The following is a 17350-nucleotide window of genomic DNA, read 5'->3' as shown; positions in this document are numbered from 1 at the left end:
ACCATTGAACAAAGGACATGATCACAAGCAGGTTGTCCGCTTAGAAGATTTTTTCCCCGTTTGCACCATATGCTGCAGAGAGGGCTGGGAAATGGTGTTGTACCCGAGTGCATTGATGTATGGCAATCGTTTTAGGAGCTCTTGCTCTCTGGAGAATGATAAGAAATGAAGGAAAAATGAAGAAAGTCAAGTTGAGACATTTTTCTTTTCCAATATTTTACTTTTACTTCAAAATGGAATTTTTCACAAAAGACATTTAGAGAGATAATAACACAGATAAAAGATAAACACAGGCCAAGAAATAGGCTGTGCTGTGGTTGTTCCTGCACGCAAGCTGTTCCAATTGCAGATTACCAACTGTGCAAATAACAACTACAGGATTGGGTCAGAGACATGTAATGGTTTGCTCGCACTGGACATGTATCTTGTGGTTGTTTCATATCAGGGTCTTTTTCCCAGCTGTCAGGCATAACTTACTGTGGTGTATACAACCACAAAAGAAAATGTGCTCTGACCTAGTGAGAGGTGCCTTCTTCTCAGGGTCCTGCTTTGTGTACTCTGATGTTTAAACCATCCCAATATTTTATATGTGTGAAGAGATTTGTAATAACCATTTTAAAGATTACAGACTAACAGAAGATCTCCATAATGGCCAGAGCCTGTTCCCTCTACACATCCTTTCTCCTTTCATGTCACAAAGACCCTGATTGAAAAGTATTTTTCACCCCTAGTCCTGTGAGGATGGTTGTTTTTGTTTGGTTTTAGATAACATTATCATGTTGGGTTCTCTTAAAAAGTTTGTGAATTATTTTTAAATGGAAAGTCAAAAATTTTCACATGTGGACATTAGGTTTAAATTTGCTAAGACTCACAATATAAATTAATCTTATGTGTAAATAATAAAGTAAGTAAGTTAAAAATATGAACATATAGTCCCAGCCCTGGCTTCTATGGCCCAGAAGAAAATTGTCCAAAACTGGCTTGCCCAGGTACTTCAGAGTAACTGGAAGTGGCTCCCTGGTCCATGTGAAGACTTCACTCTGAACGGAAGTGTGCTCTGTTCTCTCGTCTCCTCACTCGTCCCCTCGAGTGGACATGTGGTAGCTGACTGCACTCTGACCACATGCCAGTGCGCAGCTGAGGAAAGTTCCAGGGGAGGACTCCCTGCAGATGCGAAGGGTTTTCACCATCATAAGCTAAGAGCTGCATTTAGCAAATTTCCTAATTTCCTTAATTTTGATCATTAGCGTAGTGCATCAGAGAATGTTTCCTCCTGTTAAGACATAAATACCATGTTAATCTGCAGGACACTGGTGGGTCTCTCTTCATGATAGCGTTCTCTCTCCTTGTGCGGCCACTTAGAAACAAGGAGTCCCAGCTTGCTCCAGTAAAAATGCAGGTCCTGTGAAGTACGGGCATTCCGTACTGACTACAGCGCACAGATGAGTCTCCCTACCTTTAGAACGGAAAATAGTGCAAATGCACAAATTATCAAGAAATTTCTAACAGAGTAAAAATTAAAATGGCCCAGCTCTTTCTTTACCAAATTCTTTTGCTGAGGAAGAAAGTGCTGTACTTGAAGAGTGTAAGGCAGGCACAGAGGGAACTGGGGTGACAAGCAAGGTTAGCACACGGCTGGCAATTGTCTGTCTTGATGATAGTGTCGTGGAGGGTTTAATTTAAAATCATTTTTCACATTTTTGAATATTTTATAATAAACGCATATTACTACTACTATAAAATTAGTAAGCCTACTTCATGTCCGTCAACTATTAAATGAGGGACAGGCTCGTTTTCTGGAAACACACCTGCCCTCTGAGCACGCACAAGTAAACGGGGACCAGGAAGAAGCCATGTCCCCCGTGAACCATGCTGTCTGCTCTGTTCCAGGGCAATAGCACTGACGTATCAGGAACACTCTGGAGTCACTTACTTGACCCTCTCAGAAGACCCCAGCCCTCGAGTAATTTTCCACAACAGATGTCCGGTGACGATGCTTGTCAAGGAGAACATCAGAGGTGCGTGTCACAGCCCTGACGTGGGGCCGCAGAAAACATGGGTGTTTGGGGGATGTTGATTTTGGAGATACCTATGGTCCTCTACAGAATACTTCCCATGTTGTCAGTCGCTGCTTCCACATTGTTTGATGTCCCTAAGTCTTTGTCCTTAAGACAAAGGTCTACATGGGCCCTTATTTTTAAAAATCTTTCAGATATTCCAAAGTTTGAGGTTTATTGCAAAAAAATTCCTTCTGAGAGCTCCGTTCATCATGAGCTGTATCACCAGATTATCAGTTACCCAGATTGCAAGACCAAAGACACACTTCCGAGCCTCCTGTTAAGACTGGAGTCGACAGGAGATATGACAGCCGAGTGGAGTGACGCTGTCGACATCAACAGTCAAGGGACTCAGGTCAGTGACTACTCTTTCTAAACACGGCCCGCTTCCTCCTCCTCTCCCTCCCTCCTTCCTTCCATGTGTATTGTGTGTGTATTGTGTGTGTGTGGGCACGCACATGTGAAGGTCAGAGGACAGTCTGTGAATCAGTTCTGTCCTTCCTCCAGATGGCTGACAGTGCAGTCCATCAGGTAAAGCCCTTGCTGCAAACCCTGATGACTTTAGTTTAATCCCTAAGACACATGGGTATAAAGAGAACCATCCCAGGGAGGGGGAGGGAAATGGGAGGCGGTGGCGGGGAGGAGGCAGAAATCTTTAATAAATAAATAAAAATAATAATTAAAAAAAAAGAGAACCACCTCCCAGGTTGTTTGTCCTCTGACCTACACACACCCACACAACACATAAATAAGTAAACAAACAAATAAATGTTGCACTGAACTTGTCTCAGTGCAAGGGTACTTGTTTATACATCTTTATATCTTCGTGAGGTCCTAAATTCTTAAATACCAGGTACATGAGGGAAGCCCATGGTAAAGTGAATCCATCTCACATCTAATACCTGTCAAAAATAAAATAAAATTACAGATTTCTTTATATGGGAAGTATGCTTATACTTTCTTATAGGTCTTTCACGTTAGTTATTATTTACAAAACTTGCAAAATATATATGGACTTCTTCATAGGACAGCTCAGCTGTCCCGGTTTTCAGATGATTAGAGTTTGGATTTTAGATCAGTTCCTTCTTTTGAAAGCAAGCCAATTTAAAAACTGTGCTAGTAATCTATAAAAACTCCGTAAATATGTTTTTAGGCTTCAGCAATAAAATGTCTTACCTTACTCTAGGTGTTCCTGGTATTATTTTTATTGAAATTGACACTTGAAACTAGCATTTCTTCTCTATTTTGCTTAAAATTTGAATACTGTTTTCTGTCACCATGATAAAATACCTAAGAAAATCAGCTTAAATGGAAAAGATTTATTTTGGCTCATGGTTTCAGAGCTTTTAGTTTCGGCCTGTTCTGTTCTTAGATCAAGACAGGATTAGGGCACAAGAATATGGCAAAGGAAAGCCTCTCACCTATAGGTGCAGCAAGCATGGAGGGGGAACAGACCAGAACAAAATATATCCCTGGCATGCCCTTCATCCAGCTAGGAGCCGCTTGCTAGCAGTCTGTCCAGCTGTGAACTAGGAATGGCTGACTCCGTGATGACGTGAGCCCCCTCATGATCCACTCACCTTCCCAGCATCACCAGCTGGAGACCCAGCCTTAGTACTTGTGCCTCTGGGCCTTTTACATCCAAGCCATAGCACAGACTAGTTAACTTCAGAGCTTCCCATCATTCCAAACAGAAACTGCAATCTTCCCATCCCCTGCCATAGTAGCCTTTATTCTGCTTTCTGTCTCTCTTGATTTGTCCACTCTAAGCATCTCAGAGAAGGAAGTATTTTTTCTCAGTGCCTGGTTTATTTCATTGAATATGTTGTCTTAAAGGCTTATGTGTGTTATAGGATTTATCAGAACATCATTGCTTTTTTTTTAATTTTTTTTTATTGATAAAAGGAGAATAAAGAAAAAAAAACAAATTTCCACCTCCTCCCAGCCTCCCATTTCCCTCCCCCTCCTCCCACTCTTCTCCCCCTCCTCCCACTCTTCTCCCCCTCCCCCCACTCCTCTCCCCCTCCCTCTCCAGTCCAAAGAGCAGTCAGGGTTCCCTGCCCTGTGGTAAGTCCTAGGTCCTCCCCCCTCCGTCCATATCTAGGAAGGTGAACATTCAAACTGGCTAGGTTCCCACCAAGCCAGCAGATTGCGTAGGATCAAAACTGCGTGCCATTGTCCTTGGCGTCTCATCAGCCCTCATTGTTCGCCATGTTCAGAGAGTCCAGTTTTATCCCATGCTTTTTTGGTAACAGTCCAGCTGGCCTTGGTGAGCTCCCAGTAGATCAGTTCCTCTGTCTCAGTGGGTGGGTGCACCCCTCGTGGTCCCGACTTCTTTGCTCATGTTCTCCCTCCTTCTGCTCCTCATTGGGACCTTGGGAGCTCAGTCCATTGCTCCAGTGTGGCTTTTTATGACTGAATAAATTTGTGCTTATACTTTCTTATAGGTCTTTCACATTAGTTATTATTTACAAAAGCTTGCAAAATATGACCTGTTACAATAGCTATAAATGTGTGCTAAAGTATAAACAATAATAATAATAGTAATCATTTAATAGCCACTCTATGTCTAATGCAGTGCTGAGTGCCCTCACTCTTCCTTAAGCTTTAAAACAGACATGCAAGTTATGACTCGTCCTAGCCGTGGGAGGGGAGCCCTCTAACAGTAGCATGACCCATGCATTTAAAGAGTGCACCCGGCCCTGCCTAGCTCCAGCATGTACTGCCTGTACTGGTCTTCATTTGGACATCCTTATGGACATTCTTTCTCCTGTCAGGAGTCCAGAGAACCCCTTGACAGTCTCCTGCCTCCATCTTTGGGCCCTCTGTGGGTTTGTATAGCATTTATAATTTTAATTGAACTTCTCTTTTCTTTAAGCATTAACCATCCATCTTAATCCTCTATGTGATATTTATTCAACTTGAATGAAAAAAATATCAAAGACAGTTCTGTAATATAAATACAAACCATTGAGATGTCATTTTTGTTTCAAAGAAGACACAACACTCACTAGTTTATTCAATATCAAATTGTCCGAAGGTATTCTTACTAAAATTTTTATCTTTTTTATATATTTTATACATGTGTATCATATACTTTGATTGAGTGATTGTCTTCCTGAGTCTGGTTTATTTTATCTAATTTGATGATGTCCAGTTTCATTCATTTTCCTGAAAGTGACATAATTTAGTTCTTTATATTTGAATAATATGCCATTATGGGGATATATCTTGATAGAAAGATAGATGATAGGTAGATAGATAGATAGATAGATAGATAGATAGATAGATAGATAGATAGATAGATAGATAGATAGATCACAGACGATAGGTGATAGACAGTTTTAGATATATGTAATGTTTTCTTTATCCATTAATCTGTTGATACCCACCTAAGTGTACTTAGATGATTTCCTATCACATCCCCATGCCCATCCTCAGCCTTTAGCCCAGTGCCTGTAAGCACACTGAGATTTTAATAAGTTAATGACCAAATAAATAGGTTGAATAAGAAGCAATAGTTATCAAAAGTCTGTGTATAGACCACAAGAGTCTCAGGTGTGACCTGCAAGCATAGAGCACCAAGAGAGAGAAGGAGAAGAGCACCAGATGGTGACAGGAAGGCCCTCAGCGAGAGACTGATAAGGTGCAAACCAAAAGCCAGAGTAAGACAGTAGAGAGAGTTGCAGGCTGGGAGTGGGCAGAAGGCCCTAGGACACAGGAGGCGAGAATGTGGATGACCATAAAGTGTGGTCAGGGTGGTGCGGCTCTTCATGACAGGAGAGGAGCAAGTCTGGGATCTTAGAAGAGACAAACCCAAGGAGCAATAGAAAAATTCCATTCACCAGAGGGGAAAGAGGCAGGAGGAGGCACAGGAGTAGCTGGAGCCATGTAGAGGTGGGAGGCTGGGAGTGGACTAGAGTTTCTGGAGCAGATAATGAATGGTCTGCTAAGGGAGAGAAGAGCAGTAGCTGTGAAAAAAGATGGTGGCCTGACTAGGGAATTCTTTACAATAGGCATGCTGCCTGCCAGACAGTATTTTGGGAGTTCCTGTTCTCTTGAAATTCCTCAGCCTTTTGTACTGGGAACACTTCAAAGCTCAGGAGAGGTGCTCTTTCTGACACCTTGTCACCTGTGGGGCAGGACCCATGGAGGCTCATGTTCCCATTCATCTTTTAGGAGCTGAGTGCCATATGTCCTGCAGACTGGCGCACTTCCTCCTCTTCTCAATCATACCCAGGCAGATAAACCCCTGGGGGAGAAGCAGCCTTGGTAAGCCTGGTAGTCAATGGTATGTTGAAAAAGCCAAAGCAATATGCAGAAAGCACATAAAAGTTACCATAACTAGCCTGCTCCATCTAGTACAAACTCTGGGCTTATGGTATGTACCAGATACTAAGTTAGCATAACTAGCCTGCTCCATCTAGTACAAACTCTGGGCTTATGGTATGTACCAGACACTAAGTTAGCATAATTAGCCTGCTCCATCTAGTACAAATACTGGGCTTATGGTATGTACCAGATACTAAGTTAGCATAATTAGCCTGCTCCATCTAGTACAAATACTGGGCTTATGGTATGTACCAGACACTAAGTTAACATAATTAGCCTGCTCCATCTAGTACAAACTCTGGGCTTATGATATGTACCAGACACTAAGCTTAGTGCTGAGGCCTATGCTGTCCAGTGCGCATGTGAAAGAGATGTCGTTAGGAAGAACAACAGCTGTATTATTCCAAACTCTCTTAGTGCTGTGAAGACAGGAAACCGGTATCTTCACGGGACGCTGGAGCTGGGAGTGCCTCTGGACAAGGACCTGCCTGCCCACCTTCAAGGCTAGAGAGGCAGGGATAAGACAGGAGGGTAGGAGAATTTTCTGAGCAGAAAGAACATGTTTGAAGCTTCAGAGCTCAGATTGGAACATAATCCTTAGGTCACTAAATGCCAAGGTGGCTATGATGCGAAGTGAAAGAAACAGCGAAACCAGAGGGCTCAGGACATTTAGAACTTGGTCCGATCATGTGTGATCTTACAGAGTATTATAATAATACATTGTTTATGCAAAGCCATTTCTTTTCTATCTCTGTGCATGCATGTGCATATGGGTGCATGCATGTACAACATACATGTGGAAGTTGGAGTTCTTACCTTCTCCTTTGTTTGAGGTTGTCTCTTCCCCCTTCCATCTCGCTATAGGAGCATGGAGATTCATATACGTGCTCAGGATCGAAACTTAAGTCCTCACACTTAGTTCGCAGGGACTTTGCTCAGGAAGCCATGTCCCACTGCCTGAGTGCAGTCATTTCTGAGCCATTAAATGGCAGTGGGGAAAATGTTGTTGTTTTTCGAGACAGGGTTTCTCTGTGTAGCCCTGGCTGTCCTGGAACTCGCTCTGTAGACCAGGCTGGCCTTATACTCACGGAGAACCTCCAGCCTCTGCCTCCCAAGTGCTGGGATTAAAGGTGTGTTCTGCTAAGGAAAAAAAAAACTGGCTAAGGGGAAAAAATCTGTGACAGGATCTCTCCCTGAAATCTGGGCTCACTGGACTAGCCAGCTTGAGAGCCCCAAGGATCCTTTTCTCTCCACCTGACCAGCTTGGGATTACAAGAACATTGCACACTAACATGGCCCCAAATAAGGTGTAAGTGTCCACTCAAGGATTTGAGTAAATGAATGAAGCAGTTAAGTACAGCAAATCTAAGGTAGCTGCTTTAATCCCCACGAGCTCTCTCAGCCAGTAGCTTTTGAGTCCCCACGAGCTCTCTCAGCCAGTAGCTTTTGAGTTTGTTTACTGGTGAGAGTTAGATGACCTACAACTAAACCCCAGCTGGTTGGCACCTGGAGCCTACTCATAAATCCCCCCAACTCTTTTCCCTTTACCAAGTAGAGATACGGACTGGTCTCTGGGGTCATCCTTGGCTACAGATGCCATCACTTGCAAGTTCCCAAAGTTTAAGTTAGACAAGCTTTCTAATCTCCCCCTTTCGTTTAGGACAGAGCCTCTTCAGAGAGGCCTCATCTCAAAGCATCCCTGTGTCATAGCTGTGGCTTTTCCATTGGAGATGGGAAGGAACGTTGAAGGCGTAAGTCATAAACAATGCCACACCAGTTTGGAATTATGATTAATAGGGTGGTATTTATTTAAAGGGGAAAAAACTTACAGATCACCGTCAGCCCTCTGCGCAACCAGGAAGGAAGTCTAGTCACCGGCGGAGCAGGAAGTGAAGAGCGAGGAGAGGGAAGTGGCCGCTTTTTTAAAGGGAGAGAGACCACGCCCCAATGGGCTGGTATCTCAGCGGCGATAGGCTGGAGGAGTGGGAGGACCTCCTGTAACAGAACGTTGTTCTTACTTCTAGCTGGAAGCTATCTCTCGGTAGCATCTACTCTTTATCCTTGTTTTACCCTCTAAGACAGTGGTTCTCATCCCCCGTTCACAGGGGTTACCTAAGACCGTCAGCAAGCATAGATAATTACATTGTGTTTCATAGTGGTAGCCAAATTACAGTTATGAAGAAGCAACAGAAATAACTTTCATGGGTGGGGCCAGCACACCATGAAGAGCTCGGCATTAGGAGGGCTGAGAACCACTGCTCAGGGCATCACAGAATACACTTCCTCTTTGAACAAACATTCTGGCTCCTTGAATCACACCCTCAGCAGATGTGACACATCACTATTACCCTTGTCTGCATGCAACAGCGTGTTACGTCTTCTCTTTAGAATCTGGCAGCTGGAATAGCCACAGTATTCCAGGTGTGGTCTAACCAGCTATTCCTCCCCATCCTTCCATCAGTAAAGCAGGAACTGGACTAAGTGTTCTGTTAACAAGTCCAGATTGTTTGTTATTACTGAACTTGGGGTCAGGCACATCCCCCAGGTCTTTGTCATATGATTTGCTATTCAATTGACTTTTTGAACCCAATGATAAGATTTTAAATTTATTCCCAATACATTGTCGTGTTGATATTGGCCTAGCCTATCTTGTTGAAATTACTTTTTGTATAAAAAAAAAATGGGGGTGTGGGGACTGTCATTTATCATATTAAGTATCCATGGTAGTTTTATGTCCTTTATAGATGTGAACATATGTTCTGCATATTCATCCAATCTAATAAGTATGTTAGGTGAGAACCCTAGGTTCTCCTGTGGAGAACCCCCAGACACTCTTCTCATAACTGTGTTAAATCATGCCGTAACTCACCAGACAGTAATTTCCTCTGTACCACAGTTGTGAAGTAAGACAGTGTGCCCACAAGCACTGTTAAATCATGCTGAACATAATATGTCACATGTTTAAAAATATTGCGAGACACATCCCTTGAGGGCTGCAAAGGACACAGATAAGACTCAGTTCATAGCACAAGGGGTCACCGTGAACAGCGGGGTGCAGCTGGGATCTGGCCTCCATCCTGGAATGGACTGTGTATGAGGGGCCGACGTTGGAGACTTGGGCTGTGGGTACTGGAGCATCTTGCTTACTTCTCACACACAGCCCAACACCACGTGGGGCCAGAACTGACATCAGCACACTGACACCCACTGCCCAGTGTCTGCCGAGCGGCCGGGTCTAGAGCCTCCCGTATGTATAGTACAGCCATTTCCAAGACAGGAGCAGAGCTATCTCTGGAATGTTTTTCAGAAGGTATATAGATGGTGAGATTATATCCAGAATACGTGCTGTTCTCCTTTCTTCCCCTATCCAAGCTTTTCTGTTTTAATCATCTTAGAAATTTATCTTTCTCCTTTTCCTTTCTGGGAAATGTGATTAAATTCGTAGCATTAGCTACTGTCTACCACCTGATCACTCCGAGACCCCTCTCTGACCCACATATTCCTCCTAAGCTCCAAATCTGTATTTTTGGCCACTTACCAAACTTCTCAGTCCAAAGGGCTTGACAAGCACTTGAACCTCAACCTGTTGTCTCCCAGACCGCGTGCAACCAAGGGTAGCTGGTAAATGCAGCCCAACAGAGAGCCACAGGCTTGGAAGTTTGTGGTAACTCAAGCGTGTGGGTCTTGAGCATGAACTTTGTAGATGATGCCACTGTGTTGTCAGAAGGTCGCGCACACCTGACCTGTGTCTCCGCTTTGTTAGTGTCGATATTTCCCAGAGCAAACACCTCACATGGCATTGATACACAGTCTGCCGAAAGCTGCTCATCTCAGACACTCGAGACGCATTGCCGTTAGTCCACCACAGAGGCCTCGGTGGAGAAAGTGGACTGGGAACTTTAACCTGAGGTCCAGCACAGAGGCAGCACTGCTGACAGCTCATGGATGAGAGGATGGCGTCTCAGCACCTTGCACAGCTCTTCAGAGGCAGTCTCTGTAGATACCACCCTGCTCCTAGCTGAGGTGCTCTTTAAAGAAGTTAGCACAGCTGGGTGTGCTGATGCATGCTTCTGCTGTATACCAGGTCTGAGGCCAGCCTGGTCTACAGGAGAACCTGTTCCAAAAGAAAAGGCCTGTGGCATGCGTCCCTCACCTCAGCATGAGCAGCTGGGCTGCAGAACAAGTGTGGGGCCACCTGGGCTCTGTGAAACCAGCTCAGGAACTTAACAAAAAGTGAGGACTTCATACATGGGAATGTGAGTAACAAGGTTTAACCTTCCCAGTGTGGGGATGAACATTTGATGACAAATGAGTCATAGTTTAAGTCAGCTGAAAACATAAATGCCTAATTACCGTATCTTTCGGTCATTGTAGACAAACAACTCTCTGCACAAGGTAAGCTTTATATGATCTTTAACTTAAAGTTTCAAAAGTAGGACACTGTTGTCTTTTATCATTCTTTAATAATAGGCTTTCTCTGAGGAAGGAAAAGTATCTAAAAATTTTACTTATTTTTGAGTGTGTGTGTGTGTGTGTGTGTATGTGTGTTAGAACACATATTCTGTGGCACAGTGGAGAGGTCAAAGAACAACTTTTTGAAATTGATTTTCATTTTTCACATTAACATGGACTCTGGGATCAGACTCAGTTCTTCAAGAGTGTTCAGCAAAACACTTTACCTGATGTACTGGCTAGTTTTATATAAACTTGATGCAAGCTAACCATTTGGAAGAGGGAAACTCATTTGAGAAATGCCCCCCCCCCCAGATTGGGCAAGCCTGTGGTACATTCTTTTGATTGAAGCTCACTGTAGGAAGTACCACCTCTAGACTGGTAGTCTTGGGGCTCTAAGAAAGCAGGCTGAGAGCAGGCCACTAAGTAGCACCCTCCATGGCCTCTGCATCAGCTCCTGCCTCCAGGTCCACTAAGTAGCACCCTCTGTGGCCTCTGCATCAGCTCCTGCCTCCAGGTCCCTGCCCTGACGTCCCTCACTGATGGAATTTAGATGAAATAAACCCTTTTTCCCACAAGTTGCTTTTGGTCATAGTGTCTAGCACAGAAATAGGAACCCCTGTAACACTAAGACAGTGGGATAGGCAATTTTGTTGGTTAAAAGGTAGCCAGAATAGGCTGGGAATAAAAGATAAGGTTGCCTAAACTCTCTCTCCTAAAAAAAAAAAAAGCATGAAAATTTGAGGTGGGACAGGAGCACTCAAGCAGGAGATAGGGTGAGACAGGAAGTCAGGGCAGCAGGATGCATTGCAGTGGGAACTGGGAGGAGGGTGAGCATACAAACTTGACTGGCAAATAACTTATTTCAGTGTGGGTACCATACTGAAATGCTTTGTAAGTCTCTCTGGTATCCATAGATCCTCTCATGGGTTCCTGGAGAATACACAAGGAATGTCTTCCTGTGTCTCACCACAGAACTGGTTTTTTTTTAATTTATTTATTTATTTATTAAAGATTTCTGTCTCTTCCCCGCCACCGCCTCCCATTTCCCTCTCCCTCCCCCAATCAACACAGAACTGGTTTGCTTGGGAAAGTTAAATTGGTATAATTTTAAAACACTGTTTGCTAAATATAAATGTGATAGTCATTTTGGTAAACATAGATGAAGGACCAGAAAAGCACAAGTTCCTTTACTTGTTTCTTATTGGTAATAGCAATTAGAGGAAGGCTCCTGGCATTCTTCCCTACAGCAGGTAAGATGTGAACTTCCCATAGCGCTCCGTCGGTTACTGTTTCCCTTCGTCACCAGACAAGAGAGCTTGGGTGTGAAGGGATTTCCTCCGGCTGTGGCCGCCCTGGCACGGAACGCAGAGCAGCAGCGTGTCTTCAGCCACACAGGTCACAGTCACTGCTGGTGCTCAGCACCCGTGGTCCCTTTTCCTCCTTGGCATGCTTCCAATTACGGGTCCATCCGTCTTCCACATGGTCTGTACCAACACGCCCTGGTGCCTTTGTCTCCTCATCTAGGGGTTGTCAGTCTTGTTTGTTCTTTCCTGGCTTGGCCCTAGCTAGGTACTATTGCAGATCTCGGCTCTTGCCTCTGCCCTTGGGGAATCTCAGCTGTGAACATGATGTTCCTGGTCTGTGTTCAGACAGTTATCACTTAGGCATCAGGGGTATTGAATGCGGAGAGACTGTGTGTTCTACTGGCCTGGCACCTGGCTTCTGAGACAGTTGAGGCTCTTTTAGCTCTTAGTCCACTTTCTCGTGGTTGAACAATTAATTTTGATACTAAGCAGATTAACTTACCTGAAGTTTCTGGTCATATGAGGGTCCTTGGGGGTCTTACTGATAATTCTGGAGATAGTTTATTTTTGTTTTCCACATGAGGGGGTGTCCCTGTAATAGTAAGACACCCCCACATTGCATTCAGAGTCCTGAGTTGTTTCCCCACAGCCCTTCATATGCACATCTAAAGCTGGCCCCAGGGCTGGCGTCCAGCCCACGTGGGGTTGGTGCCAACTCCATAAGCAGAGAATGAAGACGCTCCTGCTCCACCATCCATCATTTCTCTCCTGTGAACCTTACAGCCTGGATATTGAAAAATCTGGATTTAATTTTTTTTTCAAGTCAACCGAATAGCCTGTACACATGGTTAGAAAGTGTTTGCAGTGTTGAATCAGGACTTGAAGTTAGCCGTTTCAACACCACTCTTATTTCTTTTTAATCAGATTTGGACCATTCTTTTGGCAGGTTGTGTTCCTTACCGGCTTCGGATATGTGTATGTGGACATTGCCCATCAGTGTGGCACGGTCTGTATCACTATAGCCCCAGAAGGAAAAGCAGGACCCATGTTAACCAGTGCCAACAGGTAGGTCTGTTTGCCTAAGAGAGCGCAGTGAGCTTTCTTCTGTAATGTTATACATCACTATTTATCGTTCCTGTTGTCCATACACACATAGTGAAGTATTTGATTATCCTGTAATCCACAAGTAAAGATCTAGTTGTTAAATTTTTCCTCGAGCATATATAGACAATAATAATAATAAAACATCTTTTTTGAGTCTCCTGGTTCAATGGTAAGTTCAGCAAACTGATTTTTGAGCTACTGAATTTTGTGATTATTTTGAGTTAAGGATATGAATTATTTGCATAGCTTATTTTTATTTTTATTTCATTTTTGGGGTGAATGCTCATGCTGTGGTTCATGTGTGGCAGGTTAGAGGATAACTTGCAGGAATTGGTCATCTCTTTCTACCATGTGAGTTGTGGGGATAGAATTCAGGTCATTAGATTTGGTGGCATAAACTTCTACCTGGGAGCCATCTTGCTATCCCCTCTACTGGTGTGGGAAGTCCTTCTGTCTATGTGTTGCTTTTTTTGGTTAATGAATAAAGAATCTGCCTTGGCTGGTGATATGGCAGAGTAGAGCTAGGCAGGGAAGACTAAACTGAATGCTGGGAGAGAGAAGGTGGAGTCTCTAGACACCATGTAGCCGCCAGAGGGGAAAGATGCGAGCTGCCAGCTAGAACCTTGCCAGTAGGCCACAAGCCTCATGATAAAATATGAAATAATGTTAATGGGTTAGTTCTAGATGTAAGAACTAGCTAGCAATATGCTTAAGCTATTGGCCAAACAGTATTGTAACTTATACAGTTTCTGCATGGTTATTTTGGGTCTGGGCAGCAAGGAACGAACAAGCAGCTTCCTACAACAACAATGTGGTTACATTCTATTTTTAAGTGAATGACTATAATGAATACAGGTAAAGACATGTTTTTCATCTCCCTTACATGATTAAACATTTTACATATTACAGGTAAAAAAAAATTATTCCAAGAATCCACATATATTGATACCCAAGCAACTTGTTACAGATTAACCATCTAGGCAAGCAAGACATTCTTCTCAGTCGGGTCTTTTACTGGCAGGATGCATTTTGCAGTTACCAAGAAAGGGCTTTATTATCTTGAAAGGTAGTCACAAGGAATCTTAAAGGAATCACAAACCTAAACTTAAATGAAAAAGAATCAGTCAGCTCTACTTAAATCTTTTTTTTCCCACAAGAGAGTGCCAGAGCTCAGGACGGATGGCTGCGAGCCACCCTGTGGGAGCCAGGAATCAAACTCAGGACCTCCGGAAGGAAGGCAGGAAGGAAGGGCAGTCAGGCAATGAATGCTCTTAACCGCTGAGCCATCTCTCCGGACGGTTTCTACTTTAAATCTTTAGGGTGCATATCCACTCATTAATAGTTTTTTCTAATATCAGGAGATTGAGGGCAGAAGTGGGTATAAGGAATTAATCATCACTTTTGGTAATCAACCAATCCTAGCAAGAAAGGTATGTCAGCCAAAGTTAACTGGGCTATTTTATTCTTGTTCCCTGACCTCAGTGAGTTCCACATTCGACTCTGTGCCTTTCTAAAACTTAAGACTGCCTTCTTGGGTTTTCACCTCAAACAACAAAAACCTCTTAGTCTAGCTTTCTCTTCAAAGCGTTGTTTCAGCTGTGATGCCCTCCAGGACCTGTGAGCACAGCTCCCAACATGGGCTAGTCAGTCATTAACTTGAGCTACAATCTGTCAGCTCCTAGGGTGAAACTCGTGGGTCCTGGTTGTGTAGCATCGCCTTGTATTTTTATTCATGAAAACTCTGTATGAGCTATCTTTATTATTATCAATTTAGACAGTAAATCTTAGGGAGGGTTCATCTTCTTGACAATCCACAGGAAAAATGCCCAGTAGGATGGGATGTTTCCAAGAGATAAACACAGTATATTACAGGCAGTGGAGATCTCCCTAAGTCCACTCACAACATGCTCGATAGCAGAGGAATATTGTAGTAATAAACATGTAAAGGCACAGCAGAAGCAAAAGACAGTCTGGGGTCTGTACTCCCATGGCCTTGCCTAAACAAGATTCACCCATCAGAGAGTTTTCTCCTGGTAGTCTGACACCTCGAACTTCAATTGCCACCTGCTGCTCCTCTGACAAGCCCACCAGCAGGAATTGGTACAATTTTCTTGAACAGTTTCTACACATTAAAAACTTCAAAACTCCTTTGGTTTAGAACAGTGGTTCTCAACCTGGGGTTGAATGGCCCTTTCACAGGGGCATATATCAGATATCCTACATATCATATGTTTATATTATGATTCATAACAATAGCAAAATTACAGTTAATGAAGTAGCAACGAAAACACTTTTATAGTTGGGGTCAGCACAGCACGAGGAGCTGTATTAAAGGGTGGCAGCGTTCGGGGGTGAGAATCACTGGTTTAGAAATTCCACTTGGAAGAGTATGAGTTCAGAATAAAAATAATGAAAACAGTACATAAGAATACACACAGAGATGTTCATTTCATTGTTATTTATAGTGACATGATATTGAGAGTGCAAATGCTTATCAAATATATCAAAAATCACAGGATGTAGGTAGTAATGGCTGCAGTGGACCAGAAGAAGCATAGGATCTAATGTAATGTAAGGTATCATTAGGATGCTGAATATGTGTTCCACTGTGTAAACAGACACCTGTATGTTTTTAGACAACTCTGGGGGAGGAAAAGTCAACATTAGTGATAGATGTGGATCTTTCCATGCTTATTTATTAATTTCTGCACAGATGGATTCTTCTCTGGGCCTCCAGCTCACAGTTAACAACACAGAGACATATTAATTATGAAATCTTGGCCTTAGCTTAGGCTTGTTTTTAACTAGCTCTTATAACTTAACGCACTTCTGTTAGTCCGCATTGTCACGCAGCATGCACGCTGCTTCCTCCATGTCTTCTTGCATCTTTCTCATGAGCCTGGATTCCCCTCCTCCTTTCTTTTTCTGTCCAGAAGTCTCACCTGTATGTACCTCCTGCCTAGCTATTAGCCATTCCACTTTTTATTATACCAATCATGGCAGTACATTTCACACAGTGTATAAATACCCCACAACATCTCCTGCTTTTGTCTAAATAGATAGGAAAGGTTTTAACTCTAATACAGTAAAACTACAATAGAAGCAATTATTAAGGAAGAAATAAAATCACAATGTCCAGTCCATTAGTATTTGGCAAATTCGAGAAAATATTCCGTTGTCTGTCCTATCTTAGTATGTCCAAAGTTTTCTACCTCTCTTATTTATTATCCTAACTTTTATTATCAACCCAAAACTATCTTTTTAGACCTCAAAACATTATCTTAGGTAAACAACTTAAGCTTTTATGTCTCTCAACCCTATATATTTTACACCTTTTTTGTGAGTTTCTTTTCTGAATTTGGTAGCAAGGAAAACTCTAACTATAACTAATCTTCAGTTCCATCATGACCCAAGAAGGATATACTCTAAACTGAGCAAACAGGAAGTGCAGAGCAAAAACTTTCAAAACTATAGAAACGACAGAAGCAGCTTGCTGCCTAGACAGTCACCCAAGGTTTCTCTGTAACATCTTCAGCCTGAAGGCCTAGAATATCTGACAGACTTTTCCATGAAGCAGGAATTTTGAAGGACTGTCCTACCTTGTCTTGGCAAAGCTTGGCAGTTTCTTCCTTTTGTGTCCTGCTTGTTCAATTTGGAGAGCATGCTGTCAGTGGTCAAGGCAAGTGGCTGTCTTTGCCACAATGATAGCACACTCCATATGGAGGTTCTTTGATGTCCATACTCCTTCTTTTAAAGTAAATTGGTGCTGCTTGTAGCATATCTATCTCATTGTCATGAAAAGCCTTGATGCCATATTCTGTAGGTTTCTGAAGTATCTAAATATATCTGCTTAACCCTGAAAACATGCACAACTTGACTACAAGTTTGATTACTAATGATGACTAACTGATAACCTATATTTCTAATTATTCATTACATTTTTAAATGAGCTGCATAGGTAAAATACCTTAAACAAGAGTAGAAACATATATATTATAACAAAAACAAACTTAAATTTATATCAGTATACAAAAATCCATACTGATGTAAAATATTTGAGATTAATAGTTACTGTTTATTTTAAAGTAGATTCAATAA

At 42.7% G+C, this 17350-nt stretch overlaps 1 protein-coding gene across 6 annotated transcripts in view; it reads left to right on the top strand.

Moving 5' to 3' along the window:
- Nucleotides 1-17350, top strand: part of Vps13b (vacuolar protein sorting 13 homolog B) — a 463403-nt gene that overhangs the window by 421845 nt on the left and 24208 nt on the right. For all 6 annotated transcript variants that reach the window (XM_075961199.1, XM_075961203.1, XM_075961200.1 and 3 more), the window contains 3 exons: nt 1891-2018; nt 2213-2412; nt 13095-13213. In XM_075961199.1, the coding sequence (XP_075817314.1) occupies nt 1891-2018; nt 2213-2412; nt 13095-13213 (447 nt within the window). The remainder of the gene's footprint in view (nt 1-1890; nt 2019-2212; nt 2413-13094; nt 13214-17350) is intronic.

This window comes from Microtus pennsylvanicus, chromosome 2 (genome assembly GCF_037038515.1).
Source record: "Microtus pennsylvanicus isolate mMicPen1 chromosome 2, mMicPen1.hap1, whole genome shotgun sequence".
In the NCBI taxonomy this organism is placed as follows: domain Eukaryota; kingdom Metazoa; phylum Chordata; class Mammalia; order Rodentia; family Cricetidae; genus Microtus; species Microtus pennsylvanicus.
This window is presented reverse-complemented; position numbering and strand designations above follow the sequence as displayed.